Genomic DNA, 16,261 nt, shown 5'->3' with positions numbered 1-16,261 from the left:
TGCTTTCCCTTCTCATCCCCGAGTTCTCCCAGCTAGCACGGAACCGATTCTACCCAGGTTAGCCCCCGGGGCTAGACGTGGCCTTACAGCACCCCCTTGTGACGCCTCCCGGGAGGGGACAGCCCCGCAGTGTCCGCGGGGCACCTGGACGGTCGCGGCGCTGGGGCGGGCGGGCCAGGGCGCGACGGCCTCGGGAGTGGTGCAGCGGGAGGCGTTTATTAGAGACGCGGCGGGGCCAAGGCGTATTTACAGGAGCCGAAGAGGGGGGTGGGGTGTGTCTGGGAAGAAGCGGGGGCGGGCCGGGCGTTGGGGGACGCGCGGCTCAGACGAGCTCCACCTTGGCGTTGGGGTACACCGCCACCACATCGTAGCCCTCGGGCGGCTTGACGCGCGCCTTGGCGTGGTTCTCGCAGTAGAGCCGCTCGTCCAGGAAGAAGTAGCCGCGCTGCTTGAGGTTCAGGCCGCAGTCGCTGCACATGAAGCACTCGGGGTGATAGAGCTTGTCGCGCGCCTTGACGATGGTGCCCCTGATGCGGGAAGGCGGGGAGGGCAGGTTTGGGCGACTTGCCTCGCCGGGGGTGGGGGTGGGTGTCACGGGCGTGGAGGGGGTGGAGGCGGTTACTCACACGATGCCGTGGCCGCAGCGGGTGCACTCGGGCAGTCCCTGGAGGCCACCCAGCGGGGCGCCCAACTTGCTCGCTGCGGGCTTGAGGTTCCGGGGACCACCGGGCCCGGGCCGCTCCCCTGAAAGCCGCAGCGCGGGTGGAATGAGCCAGGTGCGGCGGTCAGACGGGGAGGGGGGCACTTAACGCGGGATGTGGGGTTGGGCCACGAGTTTAAGGATGGGGTTTAAGGACTCAGGTGCGGGAGGGACCAAGACAGAGGGTCGTGGTAAGCAGATAAATGCTGGCTTGGGGTGGGGGGAGGGCAGGGTGATAGTACAGTGGGTAGGGCATTTGCCTTGCACACAGGAGGACCTGGGTTTGATACTCAGCAACCCATAGAGTCCCCCAAGCACTGCCAGGCGTAATTCTTGAGCACAGAGCCAGGAGGAACCCCTAAGCATCAGTAGGTGTGGCCTAACAACAACAAAACCCGAAACCAAAGAGTGCTGGCTGGAGGGAAGATGTCAGTGACAGGAGATGGAAGGCTGCAAGACAGAGAGCAGGGTCACAAGACAAGGCTGTGGGGGTCACCACAGGGTGTGGGAAGGCTGGGGTAGGGGCAGCCAGGTGGCCGAAGTCTTACCCCCCTCACCGGCCTCCAGCATGCCCTGCAAGTAGCGAAAGGAGCCTGACTGCTTGGGTTCTGAGGAAGGGGGCTCAGCTGGCTCCTGGAGCATCCGGTACACCTCGGAGCCCAGGTCCACGCAGTCACGGCTCCGTGAGAGGCCTCTGGCAGGGTCAGCGCTGCAGAAAAGAGATGCGGGAGGGACAGGGCTGCAGGACCAGGCTTAGCTCTGCAGGTGCAGGGCTTGGGCAAGATTTCCTGGGTCAGAATTGCCACCAGCAGAGCCCCAGGGATCAGGCTGGGACCTGGGGAGCTCTGACTGAGGACGAGGATCTTCCTGGGAGGCTCAGAGCTCTCTGTAGTACCTGTGGGGTGGTGACACGTGCAGATTGTTCATCTGGGCCAGGAAGGTGGCGTCGCTGCTGCCGTTGTGGGGGGCTGGGAGACGAGGTGGTTGCCCATAAGGGGAGCCCAGGGCTGACCTGCTGTCTTCAGGCCCAATGCCAGTGATGGAGGACCTCCTGCTGGTGGCTGGGCTGCCATCCTGGGAGAGAGGGGCCCCGAGGCACTGAGAGACCTGGAGCAAGGCTCTTCACCCCATCTTCACACATTGCACCCCACCTTACTATGTTAGGCCTTCCCTTTGTTCTTTAGCAGAGTCTCCTCAGTGGTGCTCAGTGGAACAGGTGGTCTCTCCTCAAGAAGCAAGGCCAGGGGATGCTTAGGCTGGTGCTTCAGGGCCCGGCAGTGCCAGGGAACTACCAGGGTTATCCCTAGTGATGCTCAGGGGGCCACGGGGGCCAGGAATGGAACTTGGGGCACATGCCAGGCACTTGCTCCATGCCTCTGAACCATATCCCCGGGCCTCTCCCAGGCCTTCTTGAGTGCTGTCTGGCAGTATCAAGGTACTTCCAGATGAACATGTGAGAATAAGAACTGGTGCTCCGGCACGCCTTTCTGCACATCTGGAGGTGCACACCTGAAATGGGGGGGTTAGCCTGGGATAGCCATGGTAGCTTTCATGGGGGACCAGGCTGGTGGTGGGGGCAGCCCAATTTTAGGGGATGGCTGAGGGTCCAGACCATGAGGTAGTTCTCAGCCTCAGCCTGGGAGGTGACATATCAGTGTCCGCTCTGGTGTAAACAGGGAGATAGGGAGGGGAGAGCAGCGAGGGGGATTCCAACACTTAGGCACCCCCCCCACCTCTGGTTCCCCCATGGAAGCTACAATGGCCATGCCTAGGATGCCCCCTTGTTCTGGGCGTGCACTTCTAGATGTGCAATATAGGCCCATGCAAGGGTAGGGTCTTGTTCTCACGTGTGTTAACTGGAAGCATCTGTGTGAGCTGTCCCCATGCGTGTTTGTAAAGGGGGGCAGCCTAGCCCTGACTTAGGCACACACACAACACTGAGGTCTGAGCCACCTTGTGAGGCTCGGTCCTGACCCCTTGCTTTGCACCAGATCTGAGCTGCCCAGGAGTCTGGGGAATAGGCAATCCAGCAGCTGGGTGGGGCCGTGCTCTTGTTTCCCACACTCCCCACAGACAAATAAGAGAGGTGTTCACTGCCCAGGTGGGCCCCCATCAGGGAGACAGCAACAGCAGCAGCAGCAGCAGCAGGAAAACCCTCATCCCGGTGGGGCCCAGTAAAGCCCCCGAGAAACCCGAGCACGCTCACACACAGGCGCGGGGCGGGCAGGGCTGGCCGCTAATGGGGACCAGATGGCCACGAGCAGTGGGGGCAGGGCTGGATCCTATGCATAGGCGACTCCAATAGGAAGGGGGTCTGAGGGACCTGGGGGATGGAGTCGCTCACTCACCCCATCTGGCCATGTGTGGGAGCCTTGAGCCCTGCCCCGCCCATGGCCACCCAGCCAGCTGCTCCTTCAATGACGAGGGTTGTGAGGGACCTCAGCCTTTTTTCAAGCCCCAGCTCCCTCACTCATTAACCAGGCAATTCCTTCACTTATCAGAACTTGTTTCTTTACCATGAAATGGGGAGCATCATGGCAACCCCAAGTTCCTTGAGACGGCTGCACACAAAAGCACCAAACACAGTGCCTCAATGTGACAGCTGCCTTGGCTTGACTGCCCTTCTCCGTGTGTGCCCAGGTGCTCCTAATTGGAGTGCCCAGCAGCTGCCCGTGTGGTGGCTGAAGCTCCAGTATGTTCTACGGAAAAATGGGAGCTGCTGCCAGTGTGTCAGTGCCCACGGGACTGCTGAAGGCAGGTGCTGAGTCCTCCCTAGCAAGTGGCTCCTCCTGAGGCCCCGCTCCAGCTCTTGGATGATGGGGAGCCAGGCTGGGCATGGATGGGGTGTGGCTGCACCCAGCCTACCTTCCCCACCATCCAGCTCTAAGCTCGTCCTCTTGTCCTCCCTCCATTCTGACCACCCTGAGCCCCTCCTGGGTTCCCAAGTGAGGCCCAGCAAACGGCCTCTTATTACCCAATTGTCCCTGAATCCCCCACTGCCAGACCCATCCCTCTTGAGGGGTGCATGCCAGGGTACTCTCAGCTAGTCTAAGGGCTAATTATGGGCTTTCTCTTCCTTCGATGGCTGCAGCTAAGCCCACCCCTTCTTCTTCCTGCAGAGGCTGGGAGCAGTGTGGGGACAATGGGGCCTGTGTCTGTTACCGAGGACACGGCCTGCAGGGGCTGGATGGGGGTGTTTCTGTTACCACCCAAGGAGCCCATGATCTTTTAAGTACAAAAGGGGGGCAGCAGCTGAGAGCGGGCTCACTGGCGCTGAGCCGCTCTTGGAGGACTGAGCTGAACTGAGCTTCACATTCCAAGCTCAGGCCTCCCGTCTGTCCACCCCGGCATTCACTCAGGAGCTCGGGACTGCAGGAGCCGCTCCCCTCTGCCAGGCCCATGTCAAGCCTGCCTGACTCATCAATGGCCCCTGCCTTGCCCCCACACGGCGTGGGTCCCTGGGACTGCTAGAGCAAGCTTCAAAACAGGTGTGGTCATGGAGCTCCACACAACAGCTGAGATTCCCAGGAGGGAGCTTTGGAGCTTCCTGACAGCCGAGTCACCTCATGCCTGACTGCTGCTCCCAGTCCCGGGGCCTTTCTGTTCTCTGAACCATGGAGCACAGCCTCGAGCTGGGTCTGGACAGGGTTCCGTGCTCACTCCTCCTCCCTGGCTCCCTTCATCCATCTCATTCCCTTAAGCCTTCGGGCCTCGACTTGGCTCTGCCTTCTGTGGGAAGTCTGCTTGGACCTCTTGGGAAAGGTACCTTCTTGGAACTCCTGTGATCTCTAGTTTCCAGCATCCACAAACCCTTTGGTCACCTCCCTCACCAGGATCGATGGACCCTGATATGTGGCAAGCGTCTGGCCTCAGGGCTGCCAACAAAGGCGATATGGAACAAATGTCAGAGCAAGCTGTGGAATGGCAAGGGAGAGGCTGTGGCAGGTCTCCCCGGCTCAGCGAGACTTCCCCTTTCTTTGATGGTGAGAGAGTGGACACATATGTGGGGGTCCACGAGCATATCATGGAGTAGGGTCTACCTTGCTCAAGCCCCATGACCTGAGAGGGACCCAGTCTCTCCCAGGCAGCCACCCCTCATACCCAGGGCCAATGAGGTCCTAGTGCAGCTGGCCCCCACACTCCCCTTCAGGCCAGCTCTGCAGTTTTAATCCCTGCTATGCCCGGAAGCGGCCCAGGCAGGCAGTCTTTGGTGCCGAAAGCCTCAGCTTTAGAAAGACAAGGAGGGGTTGTCCGGCCTAAGGTCAGACCTGCAGGGGATGTTGGCTAGGATGAGATAGAAGGGTAGCTTTGGGACAAACTCAGGAGCTCCCCACCTCTATGCCCAGACTGCCTGGGCTGACATCACTAGGCACCAGAGAAAACTGGACTTAGGGGTGTTGATAAGGGCAGGCCCCAGCCCTGCCTCCTACAGATTCCTTGGCCTTGGCATGCAGGACTCGCCAGGGTAGAGACGAGCCCTTCAGCTGGGGTGGGCTGGATGGGTATGGGCATAGCCCAGTGACGGTCTTCTGCATCCATGTCTGCCTTGGCATCTGAGACCCAAGGGCAGAACCTTCAGCACCAATGAACCTGTGGGCCAGGCTCTGCCCCGGCTCTCTGGACCAGGCCAGCTGTGTCCGTCATACATACCTGGGCCTCGGGATCGATGTGGATCCTGTGTGCCTGAGCCTTACTGTCCTCGGGAGCAGCGGGCCAGCTTCTGCCCTCAGGTCTGTGGTGGGAAATTGGATGGTTCACTGTACCCACCATGCCCGGAAACCAGAGTCAAGTCCAAGGCGGGCAGGGCTCCAGGCCCAGAGTCCCCCAGGGTCAAGCCTGGCACCCTGAGAAAGACACCGCCCAGCACTTTCCTCTGCAGCACAATGGTGGCCTTTGTAGTAAGAAAATACAGCTCCATATTCGTCCTGGAGAGGGGTCTCCCCAGCCCCCCTGCAGCTGTCCCATTCCTCTCCCTGTCCCTCTCTGGTCTGTTTCCCAGAGAGGTGGCAGCAGCAGGCTGGCGACTTCCCTACCCTTCCACCTCTGCGGCCACAGCAGTTCAGCCTAGAGGTTTGGCTGTGGGCAGGGCAGCTGTGGGCAGGGCGAGCCAGGCCTCACACAGTGCTCTGCGAGGAGTCCAGCCCTGCTGGGAGGGACTGGGGGGTGATGGGATGGAGGCAGAGGGGTGCGCCTTCTCCCCTGCACTGCAGGCAGAGTCATCACCAATGTCTGCCCAGCCCAGATGGGAAGCAGGCCATTAGGAAATTCCTGCTTCGCCATAGAAACCAAAAGCCAAACACCACTCAGGAGGGAGAAAAACATCATAAACCTGCCATAAGCAGGGCAGGCAGGGCTCAGCGGCCCCAGCCCAGGGCTGCCACTTGGTCGCCCAGCAAGGAGAGCCCTGAAGAAGCAATGATCCTGGATCAGCAGATGGGGGTGAGGTTGGGTAGCTCAGAACCAAGGAAATAATGTCCCTATTCTACCCCAAAAGGTTTCCTGGGGGTCTCACCCCTGTTCTAGCAGCTCAACCCTACAGAGCTCAGCTGGTTTTAACCTGCTGTCTACACCTGTAGTTCCACTCAGCTGCACCTCCTCACCTTCACTTAGTCTTCCCTGCAGGCTCTCTGTCCTCCCCAAGGGCCTGAGGTCCCAGGCTCTGCTGCGCCTGGACATCACCCCTGACCCCTCTCAGGTCTCAAGGGACCGGCCTAAGCTGCAGCTCCAACTGTGTCCTCCATACACTCAGAACTTGGCTGGGCGAGACCCTGGTCATCTCGTGAGGCTGTTTTGAATGAAGGTCTGCATGGAAGAAAAAAGTCCAGGTCTGAGGTCTGGAGGTCAGAGGACACCAAGTGCCCAGCACCATGGCAGTGGCCTGAGGGGTCAGTTCAGCCTGATGCATATCCACCTCCTTCCCAGGCCCCAATTCAGTCTGGGCAGGTGACACCCGTGTGCCATCTTCAGTGACCAAGGGTGGACTGAGCAGTGGGGGACAGGGAGCCCAGCCAGGCCCCTGGGCAGGAGCTGATGCTACAGGCACCATAAAACGTGGTCAGGAAGCACAGGTCAGCTCAGGCGGTTGGATGCCTAACTTCAGGCCCAGACAAAAATCAGCAGAGCCAAAAGGTGAAGACTTTAATTCACCTTTTTTTTTTTTTTTTTTGGCGTCACATGCACTCAGAAATTACTCCTGGAGGTGCTCAGGGGACCATATGGGATGCTGGGAATCGAACCTAGGTTGGCCACGTACAAGGCAATTGCCCTACCCCCATTTTTTTATTCTGTAGAGAGGTCTGAGGACTAGAGCCATGAGCCCCGAGAGGCAAGCAGGGAAGCAGGTCTAGTAGAGCTCAGGTGGGTGGGCACAGAGAAGTTCCTTCCAGCCAGCTCTTCATGCCGACACTCCTGAGCCTCGTGTGGAGGGGAGTCTGCAGCCCTGGCCTAGGTCCTGGCAGAGCAGGCTGAGGCCTTATGGGTGCGAAGAGGCCAGGAAAAGAGGCAGTCCCCGGCTTGCCTCCTCCCAGTTGAGTGTGGGTATGCAAGGCTTGGGGGAGGACCTCAGATTTCCCTCCTGACTAAGCAGATAGATTGTCATCATTGCTCGGGTCCCAGGTCATTAGACCCTCCCTATTTTGGAGATGAGGAAGTTTGGAGCTCTGAGGTCAAAATACTTGTAGGAGGACAGCATGGCTCCCAAGGGAAAGTTGGGACTAGAACCCCGAGGTGTGGCAGTAGAGAAAGTGTCCTCACTCACACCACCGCTAGCAGCATCTGGGGACCGACATGCCCGGAGTGGAACAAAGTGGGCCCGTGGCTCCATCCAGGCCCACATGGAACAAATGACCAGGGAAGGAAGGAAGGAAGGGGGACCTCCACCCCACCCACACTACCTTTCCCTGACATCATCTTCTCGGGGGACCTCCCTCCACAGACCCCCAGTGATCCCTCCATCCCGCACCCCTGCCCCCCACATCATTTTGCCACCAGGGCTGCCCTTGTTCAGTCAGAGAGTTAAAGCCGGAGGTGAGTCAGGGCCGAGGAACCCGGCCAAGTGGGGCGTCCTGAGAGGCCACTAGTGGGCCGGGCCTCACTGATGTTTCCTCCATCAGCCCATACCTCAGCCAGGAGGGGGAGGGAGGAAGCCCAGGCTCAAAGGGGTCACTCCAGAGTCTGGGCGCACCCAAACCTGCGCCTCCTCACTCTGCACCGCGGCACTGGCTGTGGCAGAGCCCACTTGGCAGCAAAGCACAACCTGGGCTTGGACCCACCAAGTATAAGGGCTCAGCTCCCACCCCGCCAGCTCCGAGGCATGGTTAGCGACACTGTGGTTTGGGGTAGCTTTGCCCATACATAGTCACAGTGGGGATGGGGGATGGGGGGTATGGAAAGTCCCTGGTAGCCTGAGCTGGCAGAGCAAGGCAGAGCTGTCTGACTTCTCTGGAGCTAGGCAGGTGGGACGGGCACAGACAGGGATGATCTGGCCAAGCATCATCAGAGCAAAACAGGGAACAAGGCTGGAGGCATATGCCCAGGACACTCTCTATCCTAGACCACTGATGAGGCACTGTCAGGGCTGGGTGCCCCCTACCCTATTGGAGGGTTCTTTCTCAGTCCATGGCAAGGCAAAGGCCTGGGCCTTTATGGGGGATGGCTGAGGCCCCACACTGGGGCCAGCAGGGCACTGGGAGTTAGAGAGACCCAAAGTCAAATTCTGTTTCCCTTCTCCCTTGCCAACATTAAACACCCTTCAGGGGTTCTGAGTCTGTTATCTCACGGACAAGAGGGGGCAACATAAGGTTGGACCTTATGAGGGTTACATGAGGTGCTGGACAGGACATGGCTTTGAAGTGTTTTGACTTGTACCAAGCAAGTCACTGAAAGAAGAAAGACCTGAAACCAGCGCCCCAGCGGCTCCCCAAGGACAGGCTTCAGCCCTGGTCTCAGGACTGCCTCTGCCTACCCTCTGTCAATAGAACACCAATGCACCCCTGCCTCGAACGAGTAAAGGGGGATAGCCGTGCCAGGATCTGTGCAGTGAGGCCCCCTCCCCGGCCCCGTAGCCCCTGCTCCCAGAGCTACCTGCTGACAGAGAGTGTGAGGCGGTCACGGCAGCCCTTGATGCGGTTCTGGGCCTCCAGATGTGTCATGAGCTCGGTGCTCTCCCCGTTGATGGCCTGGATGAGGTCGCCAGGGCACAGGGCGGCCAGGGCAGCCTTGCTGCCAGCATGGACCTGGGGGAGGGAGGGTGACAAGCCAGAGGGCCGTGCTCAGTTACTTGCTCCAAGCTTGGTTCTAGGCCCCCACTGACCTCAGAACCAGGCCAGGGCTGGTCAAGCCGGGATACGGGGTGCGGTGGTTCTCGGCAGCCACACTTTGGCTTCTGTCCTCAAAACTCCCAAGCCCAGCTGGATGTGTTGAGGATGCCTGGAGCTCCCAAGGGCAGCATCCTCTGGGCTGCGACAAGGGGGCTTGCATATGTGCCAAGGACACCTGAGGGTCACATAGGAACACAAGTGCTCTAGACATGTGGAAAGAGTGGAGACTTGCTCAGCAGAATAGCCCCCCACCTGACCCGATGTTTGAAACTTGGTGACCTTGTTCCCGTCCCTGTCACGACCCCACACTGCACCTCCACTCCCTGCTCTGTGCAGATCATTGCAGGTGTGTTTGTGTGTGAGTGTATATGAGTATGAATGTGTGTGTGAAAGTATGTGTGAGTGTGTATATGAATGTGTGAGTGTAATCTGTGTCTGAGTGTATGATTGTGTGGAGTGTGAATGTGTGAGTGTGAGAGAGTGTAGCATATGAGTGTAAGTGTGTGTATATGAATGTGTGAGTGTAATCTGTGTATGAGTGTGTGATTGTGTTGAGTGTGAATGTGTGTGAGTGTGTAATGTATGAGTGTAAATGTGAATGTAGGTATGCGTAAATGTGTGAAAATATGTGTATGTTTGTAAGAATGGGGGGGTGTTTGTGTGTGTGTGTCTCTGTGTGTAAGTGTATGAGAGAGAGAGAGAGAGAGAGAGAGTGTGTGTGTGTGTGTGTGTGTGTGTGTACTGGGGGCTCTGGGCACCAGACACCTCTCAGCTCCCACTTCTACAGATGCTCTTCTCTGGTCTTGGAGCACTCTGTCCTCTGACCTCCCATTCCCCATTCTCTCCTCATCCTCAGTCACCCCTAGAGGCCCCTCTCCTGGGAGCCACAGCATTGGCTCTCAGCACCCGCCCAGCCACCTTTGCTCCTGAAATGTGGTTGTTGCCTCATTCCGGCTGGGTGCCATCACCCCCACCCCCAGCTCTGGGTTGGCTGCTTCCAGTCTGGCCTCAATCAGGCCAGGCTGGGCAAGCCAGGAGATGGGGAGGTCCTCTGCAGCCAAGCTGCGGCCTCTGCCCCCAGCACTCCTAAGCCCAGCACCCGGATGCACGGGGCTCTCTCTGAGAGTATGGTTTTCTGTGCTGGGACACGGGAGGGCTGTCACTTTTGGCATGTGTGCCAAGGACATCCAAGGGACACGTGTGCTCTGGCTGCATGATCTCAATCTCACCTCTGCCTCCTCCCAGGACAGGCCACCCCAGTGTCACCGTGGACCCTGGGAGCACAGGTCAACATGCAGAGTCTCTTACAGTGTTGGTGAGGGCCCCAGGAGGTTTGGACAGGCTCATGGGGAGGCCTGAGGAGACATCCCAGTGGCCCACTCCCCATCCTAGCGCAGCGTTTGGAACTCCAGGTAACCCTTCATTCCAAGCCAGCCTCTCCAGTGGGGTCTGCCTGTAGCGTAGGAGTTCTCCATGACCCTGTTCCTTTCCAGGGGGGTGGGCACTCCTAGAAGCCTCATCAGACTCCACTTCCCTAGTCCTAGTAATGAGTGGACAGAGTTGAGGTGCGGGCAGCTCCTGGAGGCCTGTTGTGGGCACTGTCCGGGCAGATCTGCGCTGAAATCATAGGCTGCCCCGGGGCATGCTCTGGAGCATGGCTCTCTCAGCCAACTGGCACTCAGGTGGCCTGGGCACCTATGTCAGGCCATCCTTCTGAGCAAGGCAGCACAGGACACCAGCATCCCAACCTCCCTTCGAGGGCCTGCTTCAGACCTTTCTTCCTGGCGATGGGTTCTGTGACAGGTTTGACCTTGGCACTTCCCCAGGACATGGGACAAGCACCCAGCAGCCTCGAGACTCCAGGGAAACAGAAGCTGATCTCATCCCTATTTACTGATGAAGAAAGGCTTGGGGGAAGGGGCACCTCGCAGCAGTCCCCACACTAAAGAGGCATCTTATTCCTCAGGGGGGCGGTGAGCTGCAGGATGACTCAGCCAGTACAAGGGGTGCATTCAGGCCCCTGTGGGTAGAGGAAGTTCTCGAAAGTAGGGGTGGCTGGGACTCAGCCAGCTCTGCTAGCTCGGGGAATTCTGGTCAGAGAGGGCATAGGGCCAGGAAACCATGACTCTTGCGACAGCCTTGACACGCATTGTCTCATTAATTTCCAAGGCAAGCCCATTTCTTAGGTGGGGGAAACTGAGGCCCAGAGACGTGCAGAAAGACGCCAAAGAGATAAACGGTAGAGTGATTTCTTTAGATCCGAGCCAACTGCTTTCAAGTTTTCGGCACTTTTTCTTTCTTTCTTGACCAGTGGAGCCTGACCAGGCTTCTAGGAGTGTCCACCCCCATGGAAAGGAACAGGATCATGGAGAACTCCTACGCCACAGGCAGATTTGTTTTGAGACCACACCTGACAGCACTAGAGGGGTTACTTTCCAGGTTGGTGCTTGGGGAGGGGGGCATTTGGTGTCAAGGATCAAACCTGGGGCTCCCACATATAAAGCACAGGCTCCAGTCCTGGGAGCCATCTCCCCAGCTTGAGATTCCTCTGCTTTTAACTGCTTTCTTGCTTAATGGGGGTGAAGGGGATTCTCCGGGTAGAAGGGTCCAGTGAATCACAGCTCATCCTGAGGAGTGAGAGCAGCTCCTGGGGCCAAAGCCTCATTAGTGAGGGAAAGTGGAGTGGATGAAGTCAGAGGCACAGCAGGAGGCAGACCCATGGGCCTGTGAGAGAAGGGGTTTCTCCAGGATTGTGGGGAACCGGCACGGGTGCTGAGCTGGCAAGTCACAGGACAGAGCTGAATTCCGTCTCTACTGCTGAGTGCAGGAAACACAGGAGGAAGCAGAGGAGAGAAAGGGGTCAATGAGTGGCTGGGGCCCGGAGCCAGCCCCTCACCTCAAGCAGCTGCACTCACAGTCCTGCCCCCACTGCCAGCCTAGCCCCTGTGGCAGGCTGGGGGAACAACCAGACGGGCATTATGTCACCCCAACAGGTACCATACGCTCCATATGGGCCAGGGTTCCCGTTTCTGCTGATTCCTACTGTCTTAGTCCCTCGAGACTCAGGGTCTCCATCTATAATGGGCATCAGAGGGGGTCTTTACCATTTTTGTTTTGTTTTGGGTCCAAACCTGGCAGTGCTCAGGGGCTACTCCAGGCTCGGTTCTTGGGGGACCATGCAATGCTGGTATGTGCTCAGCCCACTGAGCTCTCTCTGGCATTTTGTGGGTTCTTCTAAGGGCTATTTCGAGGATGACTTGGAACTGCCGGGCCCAAAGCCTGAAGGGGTAGGGCAGACGGGGGGGGGGGGGGCTTTTTTCAGGGTACTGGTACCATGTGCTGAAAGGCTGATTCTAAGGCCCAGGTGGATAAGGCCTGGAACCTGGGAGCAGCTCAGCCAAATCAATGGAGAGGAACCCAAGAGCTCATACCAGGCAATTGCTTGGCCTACCCAGACCCAGGATGCCAGCAGCCTGGCTCCCTGGGCTGAGTGGCATTCCCTAGGGGCTAGAGGAGGTCCCGAGGCATGGGGGGGGGGATGGGTTTAAGCCTCCTGAGGGAGGACACTCACACATATCAGCAATGCCTGTAGACCTGCCCAGGAGGTACCTGAAGGGCAAGCTGTGGCCTGTGCCTCCCTTGCCCTGTCTATCTCCCCAAATCCCACCCAAACCCTGGCTCAGCCATCCTGGCTCCTCAGGCCTAAACTGCCGCCATGTGACTTTAGGGAACAAGAGGGGAGGGGTGGGGGGGGTTTCTTGCGGACAAACTCTCTCCCAGCCTGCTGGCCTGCCTGCATGTCAGGGGCCTGCATCCTGATGGGTCCCAAACAAGGCAAGCCTAGTGACGTGCAGAGGCCTCCCTGGCGGGCAGGCGGCCGCGTGGGCAACAGATGTCTCTGCTCCCTGCCGCCCGCGGCCATCAGCCGCCGCCACTGAGCCTGTCAGCGGCCTCACGCCCAGGGTGCCTGGCCCGCCGCCGCCCAGTGTCGCCCCCCCCCCTCCACTCACCAGCAGCCGGCCTGGGCTCACACCAGCATAACACACACCAGCAGCACAGACACAAGCACACCCCCCGCGCACTGCTCCCTGGGGAGGGGGAGATGAAAGGCACCCCCGGATGTGTGCAAGGCCCGGCCCATTCAGCCCGGCCACCAGAGCAGACGAGGGAGGCTTCCCAGGACAGCTGGGCCTGCCTGTCACCCAGAATCTCCACACAGGACAGAACTCCAAAGAGTCCCATCAGCTTGGTCCAGCCGCCACAACGAAGAAGCAGTAGGGGGAGAGGGGGCTCTCAGTTCTCCTGGCACAGACCCACTAAACCTGAGAAGCCCACTCGGGGGAAGTGATGGTCCTCAAATGGGACTAGCCCCTGCCCCTAGTTCCCTCTAGCTGAGAAGCCCACAGGGCAGGGCCCGGTTTCTCTCCTTCCTCCCTGGTTGGGACCCCCATGGCCAGGGACTAAGGTTTTTCTCTGCCCTTCAAACTATAGGATTGGGCGGGGGTGAGGGTTGGGGGAGGTTCTGACTCCCCCAGACCAGACACCCTTCTGACACCGGAGTGTTCTTATCTCTTCTAGTTCTCCATCCTTCTCAGATCCTCTCTTCCTCCTCTTCCTCCTCTGCCCTGTGGCCAGCTGGGCCTGGTGTGGACTGAGCAGGGGGTCCCATGACTATAGGGGTCTCTCCCTCCTCCAGGGAAGAACTGCCTCCTGCTCCTGTGTCCTTAGGACACCGAGGTGAGGGGACTGGAGACTGACCAAAGCCGGGACAGAGTGGAAATATAAATGGAGCTTTCGCTCTTAGGAGTCAGCAAGGACCCCAGAGTTCCTTAGGACCCCGTAATGTCAGGGGCTACTGACTGGGAAAGGAAGCGCTCAAGTCTCTTTGCCCCAATCTTCAGGCTGCATTCCAATGTTGTGGGGCCTGGCAGTGACTCCCCCAGTTGAAGCCAGAGAGAAGCTGGTGTGTGGACCTTTGGGGGACGAACCCCCCCCCCCCCCGCCCCCGGGAGGAAAGGGGCAGGCCTGGCAGGAGAGAGAAGATGGTAGGGGAGGCGCTGCCCAGCTGGAAGCGTCCTCGACAGTCCGCGGGTCACCCAGCCTACCCCTTGGCCTTGGAGCGTCAGGGGCGTCGGGGATCAAGGTCCTCGGGAGGACTGGGGGGAGGAGGAGCGGGACCGCGATGATGGGGGGGGGGGGTGGTCAGGGCCAGGACCTCCCCGCCGGTCAGGGCCCCCAGACTCACCCGGGAGATGGTGAGGGGCGCGCTGAAGTCCCGGCCGCCCACCAGGCGGAAGCCCCAGGGCGAAGGGCCGCGCAGGGTCACGGAGAGGGACATCGCGGACCGGAGCCGCAGCCGGAGCCGAGCCGGACACTGAGGAGCCGCCGCCGCCGCTGCTGCCTCCGCCGCCGCCGCCGGGACGCCGCGCCCCGCCCCCGCCGCCCGCCCCCGGCCCCGCCGCCCGCCCCCGCCCCCGCGCCCCGCGCTCCCGGATTGGCCCCGAGGCCCGCCCGACCCTCCCACTTCGGGGGGCTCTGAGGATCCGCCCCTCAGTCCCCGGCTGCTAGGAGCCCGGCGCCCCCCACCAGCTTCTTCTGGAGCCCCCCAGACGGGGCCGGCCCGACGGCCCCGCTCCCGCGCCCTAGAGACCGCCGTGGAAGCTCGGGGACGGGCTCTTTGAAGTCGCGGGGCGGCGCCCGGGTCCGGGGAGGGATGGGGGAGAGGGGGGCGGAGGGGTGGGGGACGGCCCGGATGGGGGATGGGGCTGCTCCTGCCTCCAAAACTTCAAGGTCCCGGCCGCCCGCGGAACCCAGGGCCCCACCCCTAGGGCAGCGTGCCTTCGCCACGGCCCCTACGGGGCAACCAGGCAGGGACCCCAGACCCAGGAAAGAGAGCCGGCGGCGTCAAGGAAGGAGGTGGAGCAGAAAGGTGCCCGCTCTAGTTTGGGGGGTCCGGGAAGTCAGGTGACTCCCGTGTTGGGTCTAGAAGCAAGTGAGGTGCCTTGCCTTGGGTCTCCGGCATCCTCGAACACCTGGACCTTCTCTGCCTGCCCTCTCCTCCTGCGATATCCGCCTGTCCTCATCCTCCCGGCCGGATATCTCCCTCTCTGCGTTCTCCTCTCTACATTTTCAAGGGACTTTGTATTCCCGGTTTCCTGGAACGGGAGCGGGAGGCTGGGCCGTTGTCTGAGTCTCCCTGAAGAGCGTCTCTAGTCTCAACTGCTCACCAGCTTCTTTGGGTGCTCCTACCCGCTCGCGTACTTGACCAGCATCCTGCCTACTCGGAGTCTGGTCACCTCAGGGCAGCCCTTTGCTCCCCCAGACCCTGAAAGGACCTGCATTTAGCCATTTTCACTTTTGGGGGGCTTTTTGGGTCACATCCGCCAATGCTCAGAGGTTACTCCTGGCTCTCACTTAGGAATTACTCCTGACAGTGCTCTAGGGCATATGTGATGCAGGATCAAACCTGACGTGTGCAAGGCAAATGCCCTATCTGCTGTACTATCGCTCAGGCCTCCAGCATTTACTTCTTCCTTCCTTTTTCCCCTTTCCTTCATTCTCTCCATCTTTGTCTCTCTCTATTTTTGTCCTGTGACTGAACCCAGGCCTTCTCATCCCTGGCCCTTAGGTGTCATTCCTTTTTTGTCCCAAAAAGCCCCCCAAAAGTGAATAATGACTACAAGAACCAATTCCTTGTAGTTCTTCCTGACCAACTTATGTTTTCATGTCCATCTCAAGTGATTCAAGGCTTTGAGGTGGGATGTGTCTGTGGGGTTTCTGACATCCCACAAGAGAAGGCTGCTTGAGAGTCACAAACTTAGGGTAGTCCCAGGAAGAGGAGTGCCCTCAATGAAACATGGTTGCCTCATCCCTGCCTTTATGGTCTCCACTTGTTCTCTGTCCACAGAGGGGATACTGTGGTGTGTTTCCTTGGCAGACAATGAGTGGGAGGTGGTGGTGGTGTGTACACGTGTGTGTTTTTGTATTTGTGGGATGAGGTGTCCAGATCTACAGAGCACCACAGAACTCTCTCCTATGAGGGGGAGGTTTCTGGACCCCACGTGGACAGAGAAGAAGGGCCTGCAGGAGATGGTCTGGTTGGCCTCTTAGAGACACACCCCAGCATGGAGATTGGGGGACAGCCATCCCATCAGTAATTGCCTGAGGTAGGTGGGCAGCATTGCCCACTACATCCCCTCTGCATTCCGGGAGCTGTAGTTCATGTAAATGGAGCACAGCTTTG

The 16,261-nt window shown here is 59.4% G+C and overlaps 1 protein-coding gene across 1 annotated transcript; it reads right to left on the bottom strand.

Annotated features, from left to right (window-relative positions):
• Nucleotides 1–204: 204 nt before the first annotated feature.
• Nucleotides 205–14,421, bottom strand: PDLIM4 (PDZ and LIM domain 4). Its single transcript, XM_056124467.1, has 7 exons — nt 14,264–14,421; nt 8,783–8,934; nt 5,351–5,432; nt 1,596–1,774; nt 1,249–1,409; nt 627–744; nt 205–527 (listed from the first exon to the last, which is right to left on the bottom strand). Exons 1-7 carry the CDS (start codon nt 14,354–14,356, stop codon nt 323–325), a joined length of 990 nt encoding a protein of 329 aa, XP_055980442.1. The 5' UTR covers nt 14,357–14,421; the 3' UTR covers nt 205–322.
• Between the last annotated feature and the right edge of the window lie 1,840 nt (nt 14,422–16,261).

Source organism: Sorex fumeus, unplaced genomic scaffold (assembly GCF_029834395.1).
Source record: "Sorex fumeus unplaced genomic scaffold, SorFum_2.1 ptg000051l, whole genome shotgun sequence".
Lineage (NCBI taxonomy): Eukaryota > Metazoa > Chordata > Mammalia > Eulipotyphla > Soricidae > Sorex > Sorex fumeus.
This window is presented reverse-complemented; position numbering and strand designations above follow the sequence as displayed.